This window comes from Ceratotherium simum, chromosome 5 (assembly GCF_057802395.1).
Source record: "Ceratotherium simum simum isolate JZ-2026a chromosome 5, ASM5780239v1, whole genome shotgun sequence".
NCBI lineage: Eukaryota > Metazoa > Chordata > Mammalia > Perissodactyla > Rhinocerotidae > Ceratotherium > Ceratotherium simum.
In genome coordinates this window covers 2,226,388-2,245,785 of record NC_141904.1, presented here as the reverse complement: position 1 = coordinate 2,245,785, position 19,398 = coordinate 2,226,388, and the positions used below count along the sequence as shown (strand labels likewise).

Sequence of the window (19,398 nt, the reverse complement as noted above, 5' to 3'; positions counted from 1 at the left end):
AGAAGCATGCCCCGAGCATCCAGCAACAAATGACCGTGAGGACAGTTCAACGAACCAAAAATTATTCCCAGTATGCTATGTTGGCCGAGGAAAAAAAAGTGTTCTAATTGTATAGACTATGTACCACATACACACACACACACACGTTGATATGTATACACACATGTATACATGTGATGTACACATTTATACAACACACTTTTTTTTGGTATGAATGAATTAACATACGGAAGTAGCATAAGACAAGAAATAAGAAAGTAATTTTTAAAAAGGAAAAGGAAAACTGGTGGAGATAATCTGAGCTGCTTGGCAGCTGCCGTGCTGTGATCACGCCGTCTGTGATTAGAGTGGATGGGGCAGTGGGAAGGGGCAGACGGGAGAGACAGTGAAATGGGCCCGGACAGGTTGGCAGAGGGTGCACAGTCATCTTCACTCTGCCCTCCCTCCTCCCTCCCTCAGGGATGCAGCAATGAGGGTGCATGCCTGGAGGGGCACATTGCAAACATCCTCCAGGGGAGACAGCAGCTATTTACAGCGATGGGGCGATGTTTTATTCAGTTGGTACCCACTCAAGACACATCAGACACTACAGTCCAGCATTCTGGGAAGGACATACATTATTAAACACAAGTGACCTTAACCCACAGCACCGTGCACAGCGCAGCAGCGTGCGAAGGCAGCGTGACAGAGCCAGCTGGTCTGAAGACGCGGATTCCACACTGCACTCCTGGAAAGCAAGGGCAAGGACATTTTTAAAAACTGCAATCTAAAACAAAAAGGAGTTGCACAAAGGGTAGGCATGTGAAAGTGATCACAAGCAAATAATAATGTTAGATTAACTTTTTCTATGCCCCTGCTATGTGGCAGGAAGTGCGATGCAGTTTCACGTACATTATCCTCTCGTCCTCACAACGACCATTTTTACCCCCAGTTTATAGATGATGACATCGACGTTTAAGGAAGTCGTATCAGTTATCTTACTGTATAATAGATTGCTCAAACATTTAGCAGCTTAAAATAGGAAACTTTGATGACCTCACAGTTTCTGAGGGTCAGGACCCTGGGAATGGCTTAGCTGGGTGGTTGTGGCTCGGGGTCTGTGTGGGGTTCCCGCCAGGCGCGGCTGGGGTAGCAGGCATCGGCAGGCTGCAGGAGTGACTTCCAAGCGCACTTTCTCGGGGTCTGCGGACCTCCTTACTCAGCCACTGGAGGAATGACCTCAGTTCCTAGACACAAAACTTCATATCATGTACGCAACCAAACCTGAAAACAAATATGGCTTTGTAGGTGTGATTTTTAGTGAAAAGATAAGTGATTGTACTTATCTCTCACCCCATATTTATAGAACAGGAATGAAAAAACTATGTGCAAATTCAACTGCCTGCAAAGTCTTGAGTTTCTGAAGAGTGATTTGGCGTTGGGGTCGACACTAGAGGCTGGCTTACCTAACGCCGTTCTTCATTTATTTCTCCCTTGTTTCCTCCACTACTAAGGTGGAAAAGTTAGGCACTAATTTCCAGCCTCCTTTGCAGCTAGGAGGGCACGCCATGCAGCCTCGGCCAAGGAAACCGACCTGGAAGTCTCCTGGCACTTTTGTTTCCTGATAAAACAGAATGATCCTTGCTCATCCTCAGCCCCACCATCTAGCCCCACCTTTCTCCCGCCGCAGAAGCAGACTCGATTTCTGGGACGGCCTTTCTCTTGGCCACTGAAGGAAGGCCAGAAGAACTCAGTTCCAGACTTCTTGTTAAATGAGAAATGGACTGTTTCCTTACCCCACTACTCTTAGCAGGGTTTCTAGTTAAGTGCAGCCGTAAGTATTCCTAATTCTTTCCGCTGAGGGAACTTGAGAAGACATTAAAAATAAAGTCAGCAGATCCTGAGGGAAGGAGGGGTGTTAGAAAAGCCTGTGGCTTGTCACGACAACTTATTTCTAAACAATTTCCCACATAACCTAAATTCCTGCCTTATACCAGCTGAGGGCTAAGACAACGCCAGCCATGTATCTTATTATATTATTTTGTCTTAGTCTCTAATAACAGTGCAGGAAGTCTGGACCCCCTTAATTCTCACTAATAGTGCTTGGACCCCTCAGGGGTGCATCCCCTGCCCTCCCCCACCAGTCTCCCTGACAGCTTACGACATGGAGGTCGTGGCTGCAGCTGCCCGGTGTCCAGTGACGGTTATCCTGCTGGCATCCACTGAAGAGGATCTGGGCTGCTGTGGAGGTCCACCCGGGACCCTCTGTGGCTGCTGCAGCCCCCAAAGCTGCAGGCCTGGCCTTGAAGGCTGCAGAAGCTGTGTGCCCAGTGCTGTGAGCACCTGGCTGTTTCAACCGCCCGGAGACTTTGCCCCTCTCCTGCTGTCTTCACTCCGCAGTAGTCTCCCTGGTGCAGACCCACGGGGAATCCAAGGGGTAGACACCACAGTGGACAGACCTCTCCCTTCCTCTGATGATTTATGCTGCCCTTGAACCACATCTGTGAGCCTCAACCACCCCTTCTCTTACCTCTTGACTGACCCCTGACAAAATCCTGCATTTACTGGACCTGAACCTCCCTTCTGGCTTGCCTGCATCTTAGAATGAAACCACCTTAGGCTCAAGTTGTAATTCTCGACACACAAAAGTCATATAAAGTTGGCTAATTTAACTTGTAGCTTTATACACTAATCAAAGTTTATCTGAGTCAAACAGAGTAGGAATAGGCTGACAGTTTAACATTTGGGAAATTACCTGTCATGGTCCTGAAGCATCCTCGAGGGCTACCTGTTACTCACATTGCACAGACGATGTTTGGAAAGTCAAAGATAGTCTCTCTCTCACACCCAACCTCCTACCATTTTAATTTACATTTACCCAAGGATCTTTTCAGAACCACAGGGTGACCTCAGGATAACAAAACTATTCTGTTTTCACACAATTATTCAGCTCACTCAGAGGAAATACAGTGGTATCTGTGAGCGTTATTTCTCTCTCTCAGCCACCGAATATTAACTCCCTGGGTCAGCCTATAGAAACGTGTTATTCAAGACAGGAAATTTTACCACATGTGAGATTTAATGAGAAAGTAGATTTATCATGCAAGTAATATTCAGCGATTTCCATTTCATTCTTACAATGAATATACAGTTTTAAATATTGCTTATGCCTGATATTCTACTCAAATCAAACATTGGGAACAGTTTAGAAAAAATTTCAGCCTGAAACCATGTCAGCAAAAATATCTTTTTTTTTCCTGATAAGGAATTTGCAGCCTTGAGAATAAGTCATTTCCCAAACACACTTGGACAACTTTGGGAAGAGTTAGGGCAGATTTAAACCTCAGGAAAAATTTAGAGAAAAAGAGAAAGAAACCTGGTGCAAAGTGACAGAAAACACAGATGTGTTCATGATGCAGCAGGCCCACGGCGCTGTGAAAGGCTGACACGTCAAAGGGCACTGAGTGCCACAAAGAGGAGGATCGTTTCCGGAGAGAGATGAAGTCACTCGGGAGAAGGCAGCTGAAATCTTGATCCATGAGGCGATTACGGGATGCAGCTAAGTTCTGCTGCCCAGAGGTCCTGAAGCTGACCTGCTGTACCCACCTTCGGGACAGCCAGGGGAACAGCCCAAGCCCACCGTCACCAGGGACCTTGCCAAGAAAGCAGCTTCCTGGGCAACAACTTCAGCATATGAAATGCAAATATTCCCATCAAATAAGAGGAAAATCCTCCAATAAATCAGTACTTAGGATGTCTGTCTTACTCGAAGATCTACTCCCTGATCAGCAGGCTATCGAATACCTGAGGCCTCCATTGAGCTGTCAGTGAAAATAGTCACAAGAAACTAGAACTGGCCTCCTAGATTCTAAATAATTCTATGACAAAGAGACAAAAAGACTATTGACCAAAATGTTAAGGTTTGTTTTGGAGTAATTTGTTATTTTTATTCTTTCTGCTTCTTTATACATTCTAAATGTATTACAGTAAACGCATACTATTTACCAAATGAAAAGTATATAAATATTTTTCTTATTGTGACAGAACATCCTATACAACAGCAACATTTTCTAAACAAAAATTCAACTACTCAAAATGACTCATTCTCTGAATTTAGGTAGCCAAGGCTTTATAATAATTTAGCATGCAACAGAAAGAGAAGCTCAAGAGACTACACAGGTAAGACAGTTTTTATTGAGTTCATTCAATTTCCCATTAGTAATGGCATCTTGAATCACATAAGTCACAGGTTTGTGTGTGCATTTTCACTAAGGGTAAGGGCATATGGGAGACGTAGAGTTAGTTTCATAATTATTCACTTTTATATGTTGAGAAAAAGCCTTCAGAACTTTTAACAGAATCTGATCTGACAGACTTAAGGGGAATTATCAAAATCCTCTTCATAAAAATATTTTAAGGGGTCAGCCCCATGACCTAGTGGTTAAGTGCAGTGCGCTCCACTTCAGCGGCCCAGGTTCAGTTCTCGGGCTCAGACCTACACCACTCATTGGCAGCCATGATGTGACGGTGACTCACATACAAAGAGAGGAAGATTGGGGGGCCAGCCTGGTGGCGCAAGCAGTTGGGTGCACGCGCTCTGCTGCGGCGGCCCGGGGTTCGCCGGTTCAGATCCCAGGTACGCACCAACGCAACACTTGGCAAGCCATGCTGTGGCGGCATCCCATATAAAGTGGAGGAAGACGGCACAGATGTTAGCCCAGGGCCAGTCTTCCTCAGCAAAAAAAGAGGAGGATTGGCAGATGTTAGCACAGGGCTGATCTTCCTCACCAAAAAAAAAAATTTTAAAAGCTTAACTGGCATCTTCAGGAATTCATGGAACCCAAATTTAGCAGCTTAGCAACTTCATGCCGTGTGCTGCACGGTCACTGTTGGAAGAGGTTTCATTCCACTCTGGTTCCCAGACCCACATCTGCCTCCCTCCTGCAGCAGCCGCTGTGCCATCTTCAGGGACAGAGAGCAGCATATTTGCATCTTGAGCTCTCTGGACTCTTCACCGTGATTCCAGCTCGTTTTCAGGTCTCTGGGCTCTTCCTTCCTGATGGAGAGGAAGGGTGCTTCCTCAGCCTTCCCGCCAGAGTTCTCAGACTCACCTACACCCTCTCCTCAGGAGCTTCTGTCCAGTGACATCCTATTGCTTGGATTTCAAGCTCTGCATCTTTACTGACGCTGCCCTTTCAGGTGAAAAGCAAGGCAAAATGAAACCTTAAAAATGTTAGAAGAAAACATTAGTTGTATAAAATATCTTGGAGTGTGAGATGTCCTTCTATTTCTGGCATGAAATCCACAAAAAAAAAAAAAAACAAACCCATAACGAAAAAGATCAATAAATTCAAAATGGAAATATTTTTTAAAATCTTAATTAAAAAAGAAAGCATAAACAAATCAAAGACTAACAACAATTGATAAAATTATTGGCAGGACATATGATTTACAGAATAATATCCTTATATATTACATAACATCACCATAATACGTAATCAACAACTACAAATCAATGAGAAAGAGATGAGAAGGCCAGTAAAAAAATGGTTGACACTGTAACTATTGAGAACAAATTTTACATTACATGTGTAAAAACATCAACCTGAACATTTCATAAATTATACAGAGTTTCAGCCACCTGTTGATAAATATTTACTACCTGAGTGGCATTTTACTACAGATTAAGGTCAAGAGTTAACGGCTCTAACGAACGACAGATTAGTAGTTCATTTTGATTATAAGAACTCGAACGTCCAGCAACAAACCTTCTCAGTACATGGTTTAGACATTGGCTAACTGGGTCTGTGGGCCCAACAGCCCACCACCTGCTTCTGTACAGAAAGTCTTACCGGAACACATTAACTGACACATTGCCTCTGGCTGCTCTCATGCTACAAGGGCAGAAGGGAGTAGTTGCAACAGAGATGGTACAGCCTGCAAAACCTGAAATATTTAGTATCTGGCCCCTCACATAAAATGTCGGCCAACCACTTGTTTAGAATATTTAGCATATATGAAACAGAAATATTTGATCAGTTTCCCAGGATCACTCCTTTTTAATTACATAAAACTATATTCTACAAGGCAATAAGGTTTTTTAAGGACATAAATTCTTTAACAGAAAGGATTTAGTTTTTATACTTTGGGGTAACATGCCCACATTACAATAGTTGAATAGTAGAACAGTAATCTTCCTTTTATATGTAAGTTTTAAAACAGATGAAAAAGAAAACAATTTCAGACGAGTTACAAGCTTCCATGACAGAATTGAACATAACAATTGCAAAAATTATTTGTATAGACCAAATTCTGCAGTTTCGTGTGTTGTCTTCCTAAGCCTTTTCTCTATCTCCCGATTGCTAGACTGTGTAACCACCAGTAAACCAGAACCCCCTTAGGCAGATTCCTTAAACCAAATCCTACTGCGGACAGTAACCTGCAAAGGAAACTTCCTTTCCCCCAATATAGACTCTCACTGTCTCCATCAAAACCACAACATCCAAAAGACTTATTGGAGGCACTGCTGCAGGGGTGACAGGCTCCACTGCACCAGGGCAGGGGGGGTTACTGTCCCTGCAGGGGAAGGGGGCGCTTTAGTCTGCTGGTTGGCGACAAAAAAGCAAGTGAGAGGAAAATTCTTTTTAATGGAGCTAAGAAAATTTTCCCATTCTTGCAGTATTTGGTTCTCTGAAACAGAGGTTCTGAGGAGACAAATCTTAAACAAATTAAGACTTGAAATTGGGCTTTCCACTAAGAAAAACAGGATCAGTGAAATCTCTTTAAAATTTCCCTTGAGGGGCTGCCCGCTGGCGCAGCGGTTAAGCGCGCACGCTCCGCTTTAGGGGCCCCTAGTTCGCAAGTTCAGATCCGGGTGCACACCAACGCACCGCTTGTCGAGCCATGCTGTGGCGGCGTCCCATATAAAGCAGAGGAAGATGGGCACGGATGTTAGCCCAGGGTCGATCTTCCTCAGTAAAAAGAGGAGGATTGGCAACGACGTTAGCTCAGGGCTGATCTTCCTCACAAAAAAACTAAAAATAAATAAATAAGAAATAAATAAATAAAATAAAATTTTCCTGGAGTGAGAATGCTCTCAGGCAAATCCGAGACCTAATAGAAAGGTCAGATTATGTATTTTAGAAGAGACTTTCTATTTCAGCTCTTTAAAAGAAAATCAGGTAAAAGAATGAAAATACACCAAACCATGAGTAAGAGCTCATGCCAGAACTGAAACCCACCGAGCAGTCATGTGGCATCAGCCCAGGCGGGTGTGAGACCTCAGCCCCCGGTAACTGCTTCATGGAGAGAGGAGTGGTTTTCATTAGCAAAAATAACAGTAATTTATATGTTGAAACGTTATTCAGCACTAATCTGATAAACAACAGCCTTGAGACAACAGCTATTTTGATTCTCCTATTTGTGTTGGCCTATCAAAAAGTTGGTAAAAAGCTTGAATGATTTTAAGAGGTTAATTTAAAATTTAAGTCTCTCCTACACTTTCCTTTGAAAAATAATTAAAATAGAAAAAAGGAACCAATCAGAGAACAAGTGACAGAGGCAGACACTGAAATTTTAAAACTAGGCCCACCTTTGTCTCGCTTTAATTCCGAAGCTAGGATTTCAGGACATTTTTAAAATCTAAAGAGACAAAATCTCATTACAAGTAGTACAAGTCATTGCTCTTACAATTGGCTGCCCAAAGTGTGACAAGAGCAGTACGAAATGATGAAGGCTTGGTTGACTCAAAGTACTCTTAGGGGCATTACTGGAGATTATGTTAAAAAGACCACTGGCAAAAAAAATATCCTCAGCCTGCTGGTGGATACATAGTTACCTTATAACATGTTCAGTACTTAGATACTGTTGAGAACTCTGCAAGGCACAGTGTTATATTTATACTTCCCTTTAAAATGATGATACGTGGTCACTATTGACTTATCCTTGGTGTTTTCAAAACTAGAAGCATTTCTTCACCTATAGGAGGCACCAGCTAAAACTATGACCATGATGAAATAAACCTCGGCTTACTTTGGATAAATGAAGAGGACAGGTGGGCACTTATTTTCTTGAGGACTTTAAAAGATTCATGTTCTAACAAACCTGCTAATTCTCTGAAGGCCCCATCCGAGGGTCGAAAAAGGTGAGCCATCCCACCATGCGAGCAAAGGCCAGGGCCAGGACCCTCCACTGTGGGACATTCGGTACCAGAGGTTAAGCAATCCTTACTGGCAGCTTTTCCTTTAGGTTATTTTCTAGAAATGCCTTTTCTGCAAATGTTAAGTCTTCCTCAGAGAAAGGGTCTCTCCATTGGACGCTTTGGTATCTTTCCCCAAGATAGTACTGACTTAATGTTTCCACCCAAATAAGGGTCGACTTTGATCACTCCAGCATCTTATGACTCACAGAGACTGAAATATTAGTATACATTTTTCTAAGGATCCAGGAAATGTTTATCTCTCACCAAGGATTAATATAATCTTTTACCACACACAGAGTTTGGAAAAGGAGTAAAATGCCATTCATATATATTCATCAATAAATATTGAGGGCCTCCTACGTAGGCACTGCACTAGGTGTTCTGAGGGACAGAGGTGGCTCCAAAGATAAGCCAGATACGGACCCTGCCCTCAAGGAATTCACACGGTGCTGGGAGACAAGATGCAGACATGTAAATAATTATACTACAGGATAATGATTCACGCCATAAGTGAGGTCAGTAAAGACTCCAACCACATTTCAGAGAAGGAAGTGACCAACCTTAAAAAATCGTGCGTGAGCAATTCCATTACTCCATTTTGAATCCCAAAGCTTCAGTGCAAATCTTTCTGTGGGAGACAAAAATGGAAGAATCCCCAGCAGAAAGTACAATCAGCCCTTCGTATCTGTGGCTTCCACGGCCCCTGTCTTAAACACAGCACTCCGTCCTTGGTTGGTTGAAATCTGCAGGCGCGGAACCTGGTAACGGAGGGCTGACTCAGGGACTTGACCATCCGAGGGAGGTCTAGGAACCAACCCTACCTCGGACACTGAGGGACAGCTGTATTCACACTGCGGCATCCTCCTGGTACTGGAGAGGCCACCAAGATTCAATAATGCTCGTCCACGTGGCTACCGGAGTCCTGAGGCTGGTCTCGTCTAGATGGGGCTCTCAGGCCGCCTGGGTCTGGGTAGCAGTTGTCACGAATTTATGAGGCGCTGCAGCTTTAAAAGCATGTCCCCATCCATTATCTGTTAATTATTGTCCCTGAGGGCCGTCTGGCACCATGAAAAGGGCAGCCAGGACACCAGGGTTCTAATTCCGCTCAGCTCTCTCTGATGTGAAATGAGGGGTTTGGTCACCAGATTCTCTCCAAGGTCCCTCGTGTAGCTGGGTGAGTAGGGCAAATTTTATTATCACCATTTTATAGATAGTGAAACTAAGGTCAGGAGAGCTGAAGGGACTGGCCCAAGGTCTCAGATAATAACTGATATCCAACACTTGAGATTAGACACCAGGCCTGTGAGGACAAACACTTTCTACCACACCTTACTCAAGAGCCACACCTACCATTTGTGGGCAAGAGCACAAACAGAGGCTCACGTGGCATTAACCTAAGTATTTACATTATAAATCAAGACAAACCTAGAACATGATCTATCCTCCCACCGTGACAAACACCTCTTTGCAAGGAGGTGGATGGCCAGGTGTGAATTATGAAGCTTGGCCTCCTCCAACCACAGGCTGGAAGGTGGCAGGGAAGGCATGCTGACTCCACTGACCCCTCCTCCTTCACTTGGAGGGGCCCACTGTGGTAAGGGGCGGGGCACACCCTCTCCCACAGGTCCAAGCACTGTCCATACCCAACCAAGACCCATTCCTGGATGCAGGGGTGAGTTCTGAGGCCCAAGCAGAGCCTGGACGAGGGTTTGGTACTATTTGGGCAGAGATTCCAGAATTGTGACCACCTGGCCAGTCTAGAAGAGGGTTCAGGCTCCTCGACCCTGTGGGAAGGGGCACTGAGAGAGGGTGGTCCCTCTTGCTTGGGTTTAAGAGCCGGTCCGATCACACTGCCTCAAGATCCAACCTAAGAAAGAGTAAAATCCGGGAACTTTCTTTCTTATGAGAAGATAGAATGGCCAGTTGGTTACAAGACCAGGTTCTGCTGCCCAACACCTGGCCTGGGATCCCTGCTCGGCCATCACCAGCAGTGAAATCTCAGGGAAGTGACTGAATGGCTTAGGGCCTCAGTTTCCTCATCTTTAAAGTAGGTATAATAATTATCATTATTATGAGGATTGCATGAGACAGCATGTGTAAGACGCTTGGCAGACATAAACGCTGGGTAACCGCTGTGAGCTTTTCTCCAGCTGGAGAATTATATAAGCATAATTACATCCAAGCACTCCGATAATCAAGGTTCAACCCTCTTTTTCCACCAAGCAGCCCGGCCGGGCGCAGGAGTGGGCACGACCCACCCACCCAAGGCGCCGGCTGCTGCCCGCGTCCCGCCGGGTCCCGTGGCCGAGGCGTCCACACTGCAGACACGCACACTGCGGGCTACAGCCCGGGTTCGGAGAAGGTTAACTCGCAAACGTGGCCTCAGACACTGAAACCAAGTGTTGGCACCCGCGGGTCCACCTCTCCGCTGCGGACGGCCGCACCAGGGGCGGTGGCGGCGCAAGAGGCAGGCAGCACCCAGAGCCAGAGTGCACGCGGCTCGGCCCCGCCACCCCCTTCCCTGGGGCTCCGGCTGCAGCGCTGAGCCTGCGACAGGTCCCGACATCTCCCCGCCGCCAGGAGGGAGCGAGAGTCGGGCAAGTCGAGGCGTCTCCCTGCACCCCCGCGGGTGCCGCCCCAGAGCGAAGGCGTTTCCTGAGGCCCTCGGCTGGGATGATGCCTACGTGGTCCATTTCCACGTCCTAGCCCTCTCCCCTCCCCGCAAAAAAACTTGGCAACTTTGCTGTTTCTTGAAGACTAGACCTGCAGCCAGCCCCTTCTGCTCCCTTTAGGGCCGGTGGTGCCTGGGCACCCAGAAGGCAGGCCCTCTGGCAAACCTCAACAAAGGACTATATTTAGCTCCGAGCTCTCCGCCCAAATTCCTCCTATTTTTTCACTCTTAGCTTCAAAACGACTGGGTTGGGGCAGTGGAGGAGGGGCGGGCGCACGGAGAGCAGCTGCACCGCCCTCCGCTCGGCCCATCACCCAATCCCAGCGGAGGCGACTTTTCAGGCGCGCCGCCGCCCAAACGGACGAGAGCCGGCGGGGGCCAATGGGCGAGCCCCGGGGCGGGGAGTGCGCGGGGCCGGGGGACCGGGGGGCCGAGCCCGCGGGTGGGCGTGCGCGGCCGCCGCCGCCTCCTTTCACCCCAGCCCGGCCCGGCGCCCGAGCAGCCCTGGCCGCCGCCCCTCGGCGTTGGGGGGGTGGCCGGGCTCGGGCTGCAGCCCCACCGGGGGAGCCGGTGGGACCCGCCAGGTGGCCGCCCGCAGAGGCCCCAGTCCCGAGGGGCGGCCCCTTCCCCGTCGGGACAGCTCTCGGGTCTTTGTGCGGGGTGACGAGGCCGCGTAGGTGCCCGTGGCGGTCGGTGTGAAGGGCGGCGCCGTCCGCCGGGAGATGCTCGCCGCCCCCGCGCTCCGCGCCCCCAACGCCCGCCGGCTCTCCGGGCCGTGACGCACCCCGCCGGGGGCCCGGGGTGGAGTCCTCGGGCTCCTGATACCGGAGGCGGAGGCACAGCCCCCGGCCCCCGGCGGGACCCTCAGGCACGCCCCGCAGAGCGCGGAGAGGGCGCCCACGTGCTCCCACCGGAGCCTGCCTAGCGCTCCGCCGCCTCCCAGCCCCGCGCTGTTCTAGTCGGGTTCTAGACCCGCGCCCTCCGGCACCCGCCCGCGCGCTCCGCCGCCCCGCCCCGGCCCCGCCCCGGCCGGCCCCCAGTCCCGCCCCCGGAAAGCCAGGGGCGGCGGGCGGCGGGCGGCGGCGCACTGGGCATGCTCGCGGGCCGGGCGGGCGGGGCGAGGCGGGACGGGGAGGGCCGGCCGCGCGCGGCGGGCAGGAAGCCCTGGGCCGCGGAGGCTGCGGGAGAGAGCGCGATGGGCCGCGGCGGCGGGCGCACGCTCCGCGGGGACTCATGCCACGCGCGTCCCGGTCCGGCGCGCCGCTAGCAGCCGCCTCCGCAGCCAGCCGCCGCCGCCTGCCGGCCCTCCCGGGCGGCCGCGGCCGGGCGCTCCCGCCCTCGCCTCGCGCGGGCTGCCGGCATTGTCCTCCCGGTCAGCCGCGGGCTGCTGCGGGGCCCCGGACCCGCGCCCCAGGGACGCGCCGCCGCCGTGCCCGGCCCGGCCCCCGCGCGGCGACCTCGGCGCCCCGCGCGCCCCGGCCGCCCTCGCCGAGGTGCTTCCTGCGGAGCGGAGGCAGGGGAGAAGTGCGGCCGCCTAGCCCGGCCCTTCCCGGCGCGCAGCCCCGACGGGGCCGCGGCACGACGGAGCCATGAGAGAGTACAAAGTGGTGGTGCTGGGCTCGGGCGGCGTGGGCAAGTCCGCGCTCACCGTGCAGTTCGTGACGGGCTCCTTCATCGAGAAGTACGACCCCACCATCGAGGACTTCTACCGCAAGGAGATCGAGGTGGACTCGTCGCCGTCGGTGCTGGAGATCCTGGACACGGCGGGCACGGAGCAGTTCGCGTCCATGCGGGACCTGTACATCAAGAACGGCCAGGGCTTCATCCTCGTCTACAGCCTCGTCAACCAGCAGAGCTTCCAGGACATCAAGCCCATGCGGGACCAGATCATCCGCGTGAAGCGGTACGAGCGCGTGCCCATGATCCTGGTGGGCAACAAGGTGGACCTGGAGGGCGAGCGCGAGGTCTCCTTCGGCGAGGGCAAGGCCCTGGCCGAGGAGTGGAGCTGCCCCTTCATGGAGACGTCGGCCAAAAACAAAGCCTCGGTGGACGAGCTGTTCGCCGAGATCGTGCGGCAGATGAACTACGCGGCGCAGCCCAACGGCGACGAGGGCTGCTGCTCGGCCTGCGTGATCCTCTGAGGCCGCGAGCCCCGCGCACAAAGCCGAGCGCACGGCGCGCTCGGCGGGATGCCCTTCTCGCTCGGAGGTTGGAGACGACTCGGCAGCGGCCGGGGTGGCCTCCGCCCCGCGTGCGAGGGGCTGTCCCGCCCTGACCCTCCGCGACCCGGTGGGAACGTGGCGCTGTGCAGCATGTACGTTTCTCATTGATTTTGGTTGACGCATATTTCCCCGTTGAAGCAGTCGTTGGGGCGCTGTATTGGCAGCTTGACACCGGCAAGCGAAAGTTTCAGCCAGGAAAAAATGCGGTGGGGAAGGAAGAGGACGGCAGAAGGTGGAGGGGACCTTTTGTGTCTGTGCGTGTGCGTGTCAACAACCGTTTTCTAGTTCCAAGCTTTCAGTACACGGAAGAAGTCCGGGAGAACCAAATGAAGGAGCAGGAGGAGAGGAAGAAACTTGTTTTTTCATTGTTTTCCAGGAGTAGCTGGAAATTAAGATCGGGTTCCTTTTCTGCCAGTTTGGAAGGGCAACCCCGTGACTGATTGCGATTCCGAGGATGTCTATGCAAAGTTGGGTTCTTGTTACAGTGTATCCAATCTGAAGTATTGCACATCTGAACTGGGACTGTTAACACTGATGCCAATACAGTGTGGGGTGCCAGAAAGTGTCTGCTGATATTTGCGGGAAAAAAAATATCTATTTTGTTTACCTACTGTATCAAAGGGGAGTCTGGGGGAGAACGGTAGTATTTTTTTTTATCAGCTGTGAAAAAAGTGTTACAGATCTGCACATTTTTGTGTGTACTATTGTGTGTGTGTGTGTGTGTGTTTAGCTTCTTGTTCTTATTGGTTGGCAGTAACAGATTTTGATGATGAGCTCTTTAAAATCAAGTACAAAGACTTTGCCAATGGGATTCAGGGCCCCAGCACCCCTGTGTCTGCAGAGTGCCTTCAAAACTCAGCTGTTCCAGCCGGTGCCAACCTGTGAACTTCCCACCATCTCCCAGAATCCGCTCTTCCCCAAACCACTTCCAGTTTCCTTGCAGCAATCTTCCCGAAGGAGCCAGGACAATAGGGCTTGTTGTTCAGTGAATTTCTTTATTATTTCCAGCCTTTAAAATGTAATTTCCATGGCTTGCAATGGGCTTTTTTTTTCCGCTTCATCTTGTTCAAATGTTCAGGTATTTAGCTCCCTTTTATATTATTTTTTTTAATGTTTTGGTTATCTGTTAATAGGGTGTTCCTCCAGAAGCAGAGAGCAAAATTTTACTGTTGTGATGTACCAAGAGAATTCTAATTGTAATTTTTAATTCCAGACACGTGTTTAATCATTGTCTCTTCATTTTAAGACTTTTAATACAAATCTCATTTTTAAAGAAACAAACCCAAAATGATCGTTTGTGTTTCTGTGTTTCATATTCAGTGATTTAATGCAGTATCGTGGCTGAGGTGGACAGGGGCAGGTGCATGACGACCTCAAGAGTTGCTTGTCACATTTTGAAGACAGCAGTATCTCAGTGACAAGTTGGGTGATGTCACTCCCGAGTTCTTAAATACAGAAGAGATCATCAAGGTCTAGGAAGCCATGGGGTGTGCCCCATCTGACTGCAGGATGAGCAGCATACTGGGTCTGTTCTGCTGATGGGAGCAGTTTACCTCACAGTAGGTGGTGAGGGGGAGAAACCAGCCACTAACACTGCCTGGGACCTGGGAGAGGAGCCGTCCACCCGACCAGGCAGGTGGCACTTTTAATTTCCTTAAGCCTGTTTGGGGAAGGTGATTTCCAACTCTGAAGTCATACCCGGTAGTGTTTTCTGCAGTACATTTGTATGGGTTGTAGACAGTATCTCAACCCTTTTGAGGTTTTAATTTGAAAACAGATAATTAGACTAAAAAGAAGAGAAAGAAGGAAAAACTAAGACCAACCCCCTTGCTCTCATTACACTGCAGTTTGTGGACCATTTTGACCTCACTAAATTTTCCCTCCAACAGTAGGAGGCAGTGTGAGCTTTTCATTTTCTGTTTTGTTTTCCGGAAGGGCCGCTGTACTAATATCACCTCTGTAGAATACGAGGAGGTGTATCACTCAGGGTACCCTGGGTCTGTGGAGTGTAGACGAAGTCTTCTGAAGGGTCTTTTGACAAGGGGATTTATTCTTTTGAGGAAGCCAAAGGAAATTACAGGGCACAGATTTCTTTAAAGCTGTATTAACGTATCTTGCCTTAAAATGTTGTGTCCTTTGCCCCGGTGATGTCTCAGTATCCAGCGTGGAGGGAGGAGAGGGAGGGAGGAGAGGGAAAGAGGAGAGGGAGGGAGGAGAGGGAGGGAGTGGCCCTGTGATGGTCCTCTGGCTGTTTCTTTCCTTCTTGATCTTGCTTAAGTTTCGTATCAAACTCAATTGGAAGGCAATATATATATTCTAGATATATAAATTAGGAGAAACTACTCAAATTTATGCCTTTGCAAAGATTCCTTGTTGCATTTGAGTAAATATAGTTGCTTCAGTAGATGTCAAGTGTCGAAAATTCTGAAGAGGTATCAAGAACTATGAAGGATTTTTTTTTAAAAGGCATTTGGTGACTTATGGTTTTGTTTTGGTTTTTTGGATGCCTTTTGACATAAAATGCTCCCAAGTGTCTAACTAACTTAAGAAATGTGTATACTCCTGGCAGGGAAGATTTGAAAATGGAAAATTGGAAATGAAATGGGCTGCTGGGTGCATTAATCATCTTTGCACAGGGTTTAGTCCCTCGCATGATTAAATTCTTCATAGCTCTGGGATGGCAGGGCAGAAGATTTCAGTATGCTTTTCCTGAGTACTGTAATATAAATGCCTTTTGGATTCTCAATGAAAGCAGTCTTGTGTGTGTGCCTGCAGCAGGAAAATAGCAGTTCTGAGTTTTGTAGACTTCTCCGTTATTTTCTTAAGAAAATTGAGAGAAATTAAGGACATTGTTTTTAAGACTATGTCAATGTATTTGGCTAGTAAGAACCCCTTCTAGTATTATGGAGTGAAGAGGTAAGAGCATTTGTTTGGATGACCAAGTTAAAGGAAGTGGGGGAGGGAGCAGGGAGGAGCTGGCCTGAGGCTGTCACCTGTGAAAACAGAAACTGGGTGGGAAAGGAGCCTATGTCCTGGGGAGCAAAAGTTAACTTTTAAACTTGACCCCTGCTGCTCAACAGCTTTTCCTTCTGGTCCCTGATGGTCATCCAGGCTTTACATCATTTCAAAGGATTATTTTTGCCATTCTTTTGTAATAGCCTCAGGAAAGTTGATGATATCACCTAAGTCTGATGTTTTCGTGTTCGAGAGTTACGGTTTAGCTAAAATGAGTTCCACGTTGTTAACTGTTGAAGTGGACTTCACTGAATCACGTGTTAAGATCAGATCTGTCTGGGGTTGGGGTTCTTGAAATGGAGAGGTTTCGTGCTTCCTGGTGAGTTACCTTCCTGTAGGTGGGATGCTGAAATACCTCGTCTGTTTGAACTGTTCAGTAGTGTTGTGTTTTCACCAGCCTGTGACTGCACCCTCTTCTGAGCTACAGTCCAGGACTTCTCACAGGTGGGCTGGGAAAGTGGGAGAACGCTATTGGTAGCTGCTGGTCTTGAGAGACGGATCAACATGCGTGCACCTGAACTGTCATAAAAGCATATTTACTTTTCACAGCAGCTGGAAACAGCCCCCTACTTATAAATATGAAGGAAACAAAGACTGAATTTGGAGATCACCACGGTTAGTTAAAATGATATCAAACATTTGTCAGTGTCTACTTAATTGGGAAAAGCTTGCTGATATAAATTTTGTCCTTGTGAATATGTAGCAAATTCTTAAATACTAAGAGAATGTGATATTCTTGATTATGATGTTTTCCTCAGACTACTAGGAATAATTGAGGGCGTTTAATTGAACATAGGGCTAGTTCTAGAAAATGTATTTGATGGTTTGAGAAGGCTTTGGGGATCATCTAGTCCAGAGGTTCTCAAACTGGTCCGCATGTCACTCACCTGGAGGTTACCACGGGCACTGCTGGGTGCTGTCTAGTGTCTTATTCCGTATGTCCGGGTATGATCTCATAATTTTCATTTCTAACAGTTTCCAGGTGATGCTGATATTGCTGTTCCAGGGACCACACTTTGAGGAGCAATGATCTAGTCCAAACTCCAAAAGAGTACTGTGCTGAGCGACAGCCACCTAGATGTTTAGGGGCACACCTTAGAGTGCTGCCTACCGCACAATCGTGGAGTAACCTCGACTGAAGCCAGTGGCTGGAGAGGACACACCATGTACAAGAGACTGTTACATTGCTGAGTGTGAGGGGTGCACACAGTGTAGGTAGAGTGGCTATTTGACATTGGCATGTGAACAGTCTGGCTGTCATTTTCAGGGTTCATGCAGAAGTTCACTAAAAAGAGAAAATGATTAGAATAGGGGCATGGCCTAAATAATCAGAATCAACATTTCCTCCCCCAAAAAACAATGTTGAAAAGAATGGCAAAAACATTGTTTAAGAATACAGAATGATTATAGATGCATTGAGAAAACAGGTACCGAAAAAAGGGCCTGAGATTGTTCCTTGCTTGTTAAGAATATGGCTGCAGTGGAAATGGGTGAACATAGCTGAACTGATGCATTATTCAGTGAGAATTTACTGAGCACATACTATCAGCTGTAGGGTAAGGACTAATGCTCAAACAGGAGGAAGCCAGGCAAAAGAGCAACAACCACTGTGCTGCTCTCTGCGTGAGCTGTGAGGACAGCGTGTGTTAACCCGCAGGAGCACGTGAAAAGTGCAGCTACGGGCGCCATCACTTACAATATAATCCTGTAGGTCTGTCTGGCTGGCAGTAGAGTTGGTAAATTTGTCGAAAATTGGAACTTTACTTTGAAAGGTATGTGGATATTGCAAATAAAAATGGATCCCACGAGGCTTAAGTAACTAATAGTTGTTTTGTTGCACGTGGACCTATAATTTTGTGTAGCGTTTCCAACTTCCTTTCTGAGATTAGCTAAAATTGAACATTTAGAAGTAGGAAATCAGTTTGCTTTCATATTTGTATGTCAAAGAGGAGAGGGGAAAAATGGAGAAAAAGACTTATGAAATTTGTTCACTGTAATTTTTCTTTTTTAAATGAGGAAACGAAAAAGGAAAGGACGATTTAGGTTATGTTCTTAAAGAAAGAAGCAATTGTTGGCAGACGGTCTTTTGGGGTTCCTCATGTAAAGAAGATTCAAGGAGGGTATTTCTTTTGTAAAGGATAATCTTCTAAAAATGAGTGTGCCAAAGAATTAAGCTGACACTTTGAGTTTGCTCAGCTTATAGTTATTTTACACAAAAGCTCTTGTTCTCACGCCTTGAGTGCTTGTTGGAAGAAGGCGGCCAGCTCAGAAAGAAATATTGGGCAGCAAGCTGTAAGAGGTAACAAAATAGCGATTATTGCAAAACCTCCTGAATTGAAGGGAGGTGTGATTATTAACCTCCTGTAGTTTGCAAAAGGATTTCTAGTGACTGTTTTGTGTGGACTTTCCTCGGAATTTAACAACAGGCTTTTAAAATGTGGAAAGTTACAGAATTGCAGAGATAGAAGAGTTAGTTCATCTGAAGGTACTTCATTGTTTTTTTTTTAAATCTGATTACTATAGAACCATTTATGAGATGCATATTTATTACTTATAGTTTTATAGCTTCAGTAAAGTTCTTAATATTTTGTCTATCTGATCATTTATAAAAGGTTTTCAAAATCTGGTTTTAGTCATGAACTCAGAATATTTTAATGTTATTTAATATTATACATATTAATATATTTTTAAATATTCTCGTTAAAAGCTGACATTATATTGAATTATATTGCAATCAAGAAAGGAACCTCTATAGAGATCTGTACTAGCATAATTCTATAAGAACATAGATTTCTATAAAATACATTTTAGATAGTTTTGAATTCTGCACTGTGAGTAGGTAAGAGAATTACAGGTATGTTGCTAAGTCTGATTTCGACATTCATCATCTAATAGAAAGAGGCTTGCGTTTGGAGTTCCTCCTCTGAGTGTGGTCACCTTAGCTTTACTTTGTCACACGACTTGTTACTTTTTGTCTATCATTTCATTAGTCCACCTCTGATTTGTGCAAATGGTTTTCTCTGTCACCAATGTAATCCGTGTTAATTGATATAAAGTCTAAGAACTGCTTAACTAATGGCTATATAAATGTGTTTTCCGTGAAACAGCGTGGAGAGGTATTTTTCGCCCTGTTTGCCGTCCGGACTGAAAGAGATCCCACCAGTTGGAGGAGGCTGCCCACCAGGCAGACATGACCTCTAGGCTTGAGCACAGCCTTCGCATTTCATTCTTAAAACTGATAAAGGAAATTTTGAAAAAACAAATTCAGTTATAGGGATATTCATTTTAATATACTTAGAACTGCCTAAAAA

At 47.4% G+C, this 19,398-nt stretch overlaps 1 protein-coding gene across 1 annotated transcript; it reads left to right on the top strand.

Annotated features, from left to right (window-relative positions):
• The first annotated feature begins 12,027 nt into the window (after window positions 1–12,027).
• Window positions 12,028–19,159, top strand: RAP2B (RAP2B, member of RAS oncogene family). Its single transcript, XM_004442217.3, has 2 exons — window positions 12,028–14,704; window positions 17,063–19,159. The coding sequence occupies exon 1, from the start codon at window positions 12,440–12,442 to the stop codon at window positions 12,989–12,991; it is 552 nt and encodes a 183-aa protein (XP_004442274.1). The 5' UTR covers window positions 12,028–12,439; the 3' UTR covers window positions 12,992–14,704; window positions 17,063–19,159.
• The last annotated feature ends 239 nt before the right edge of the window (window positions 19,160–19,398 follow it).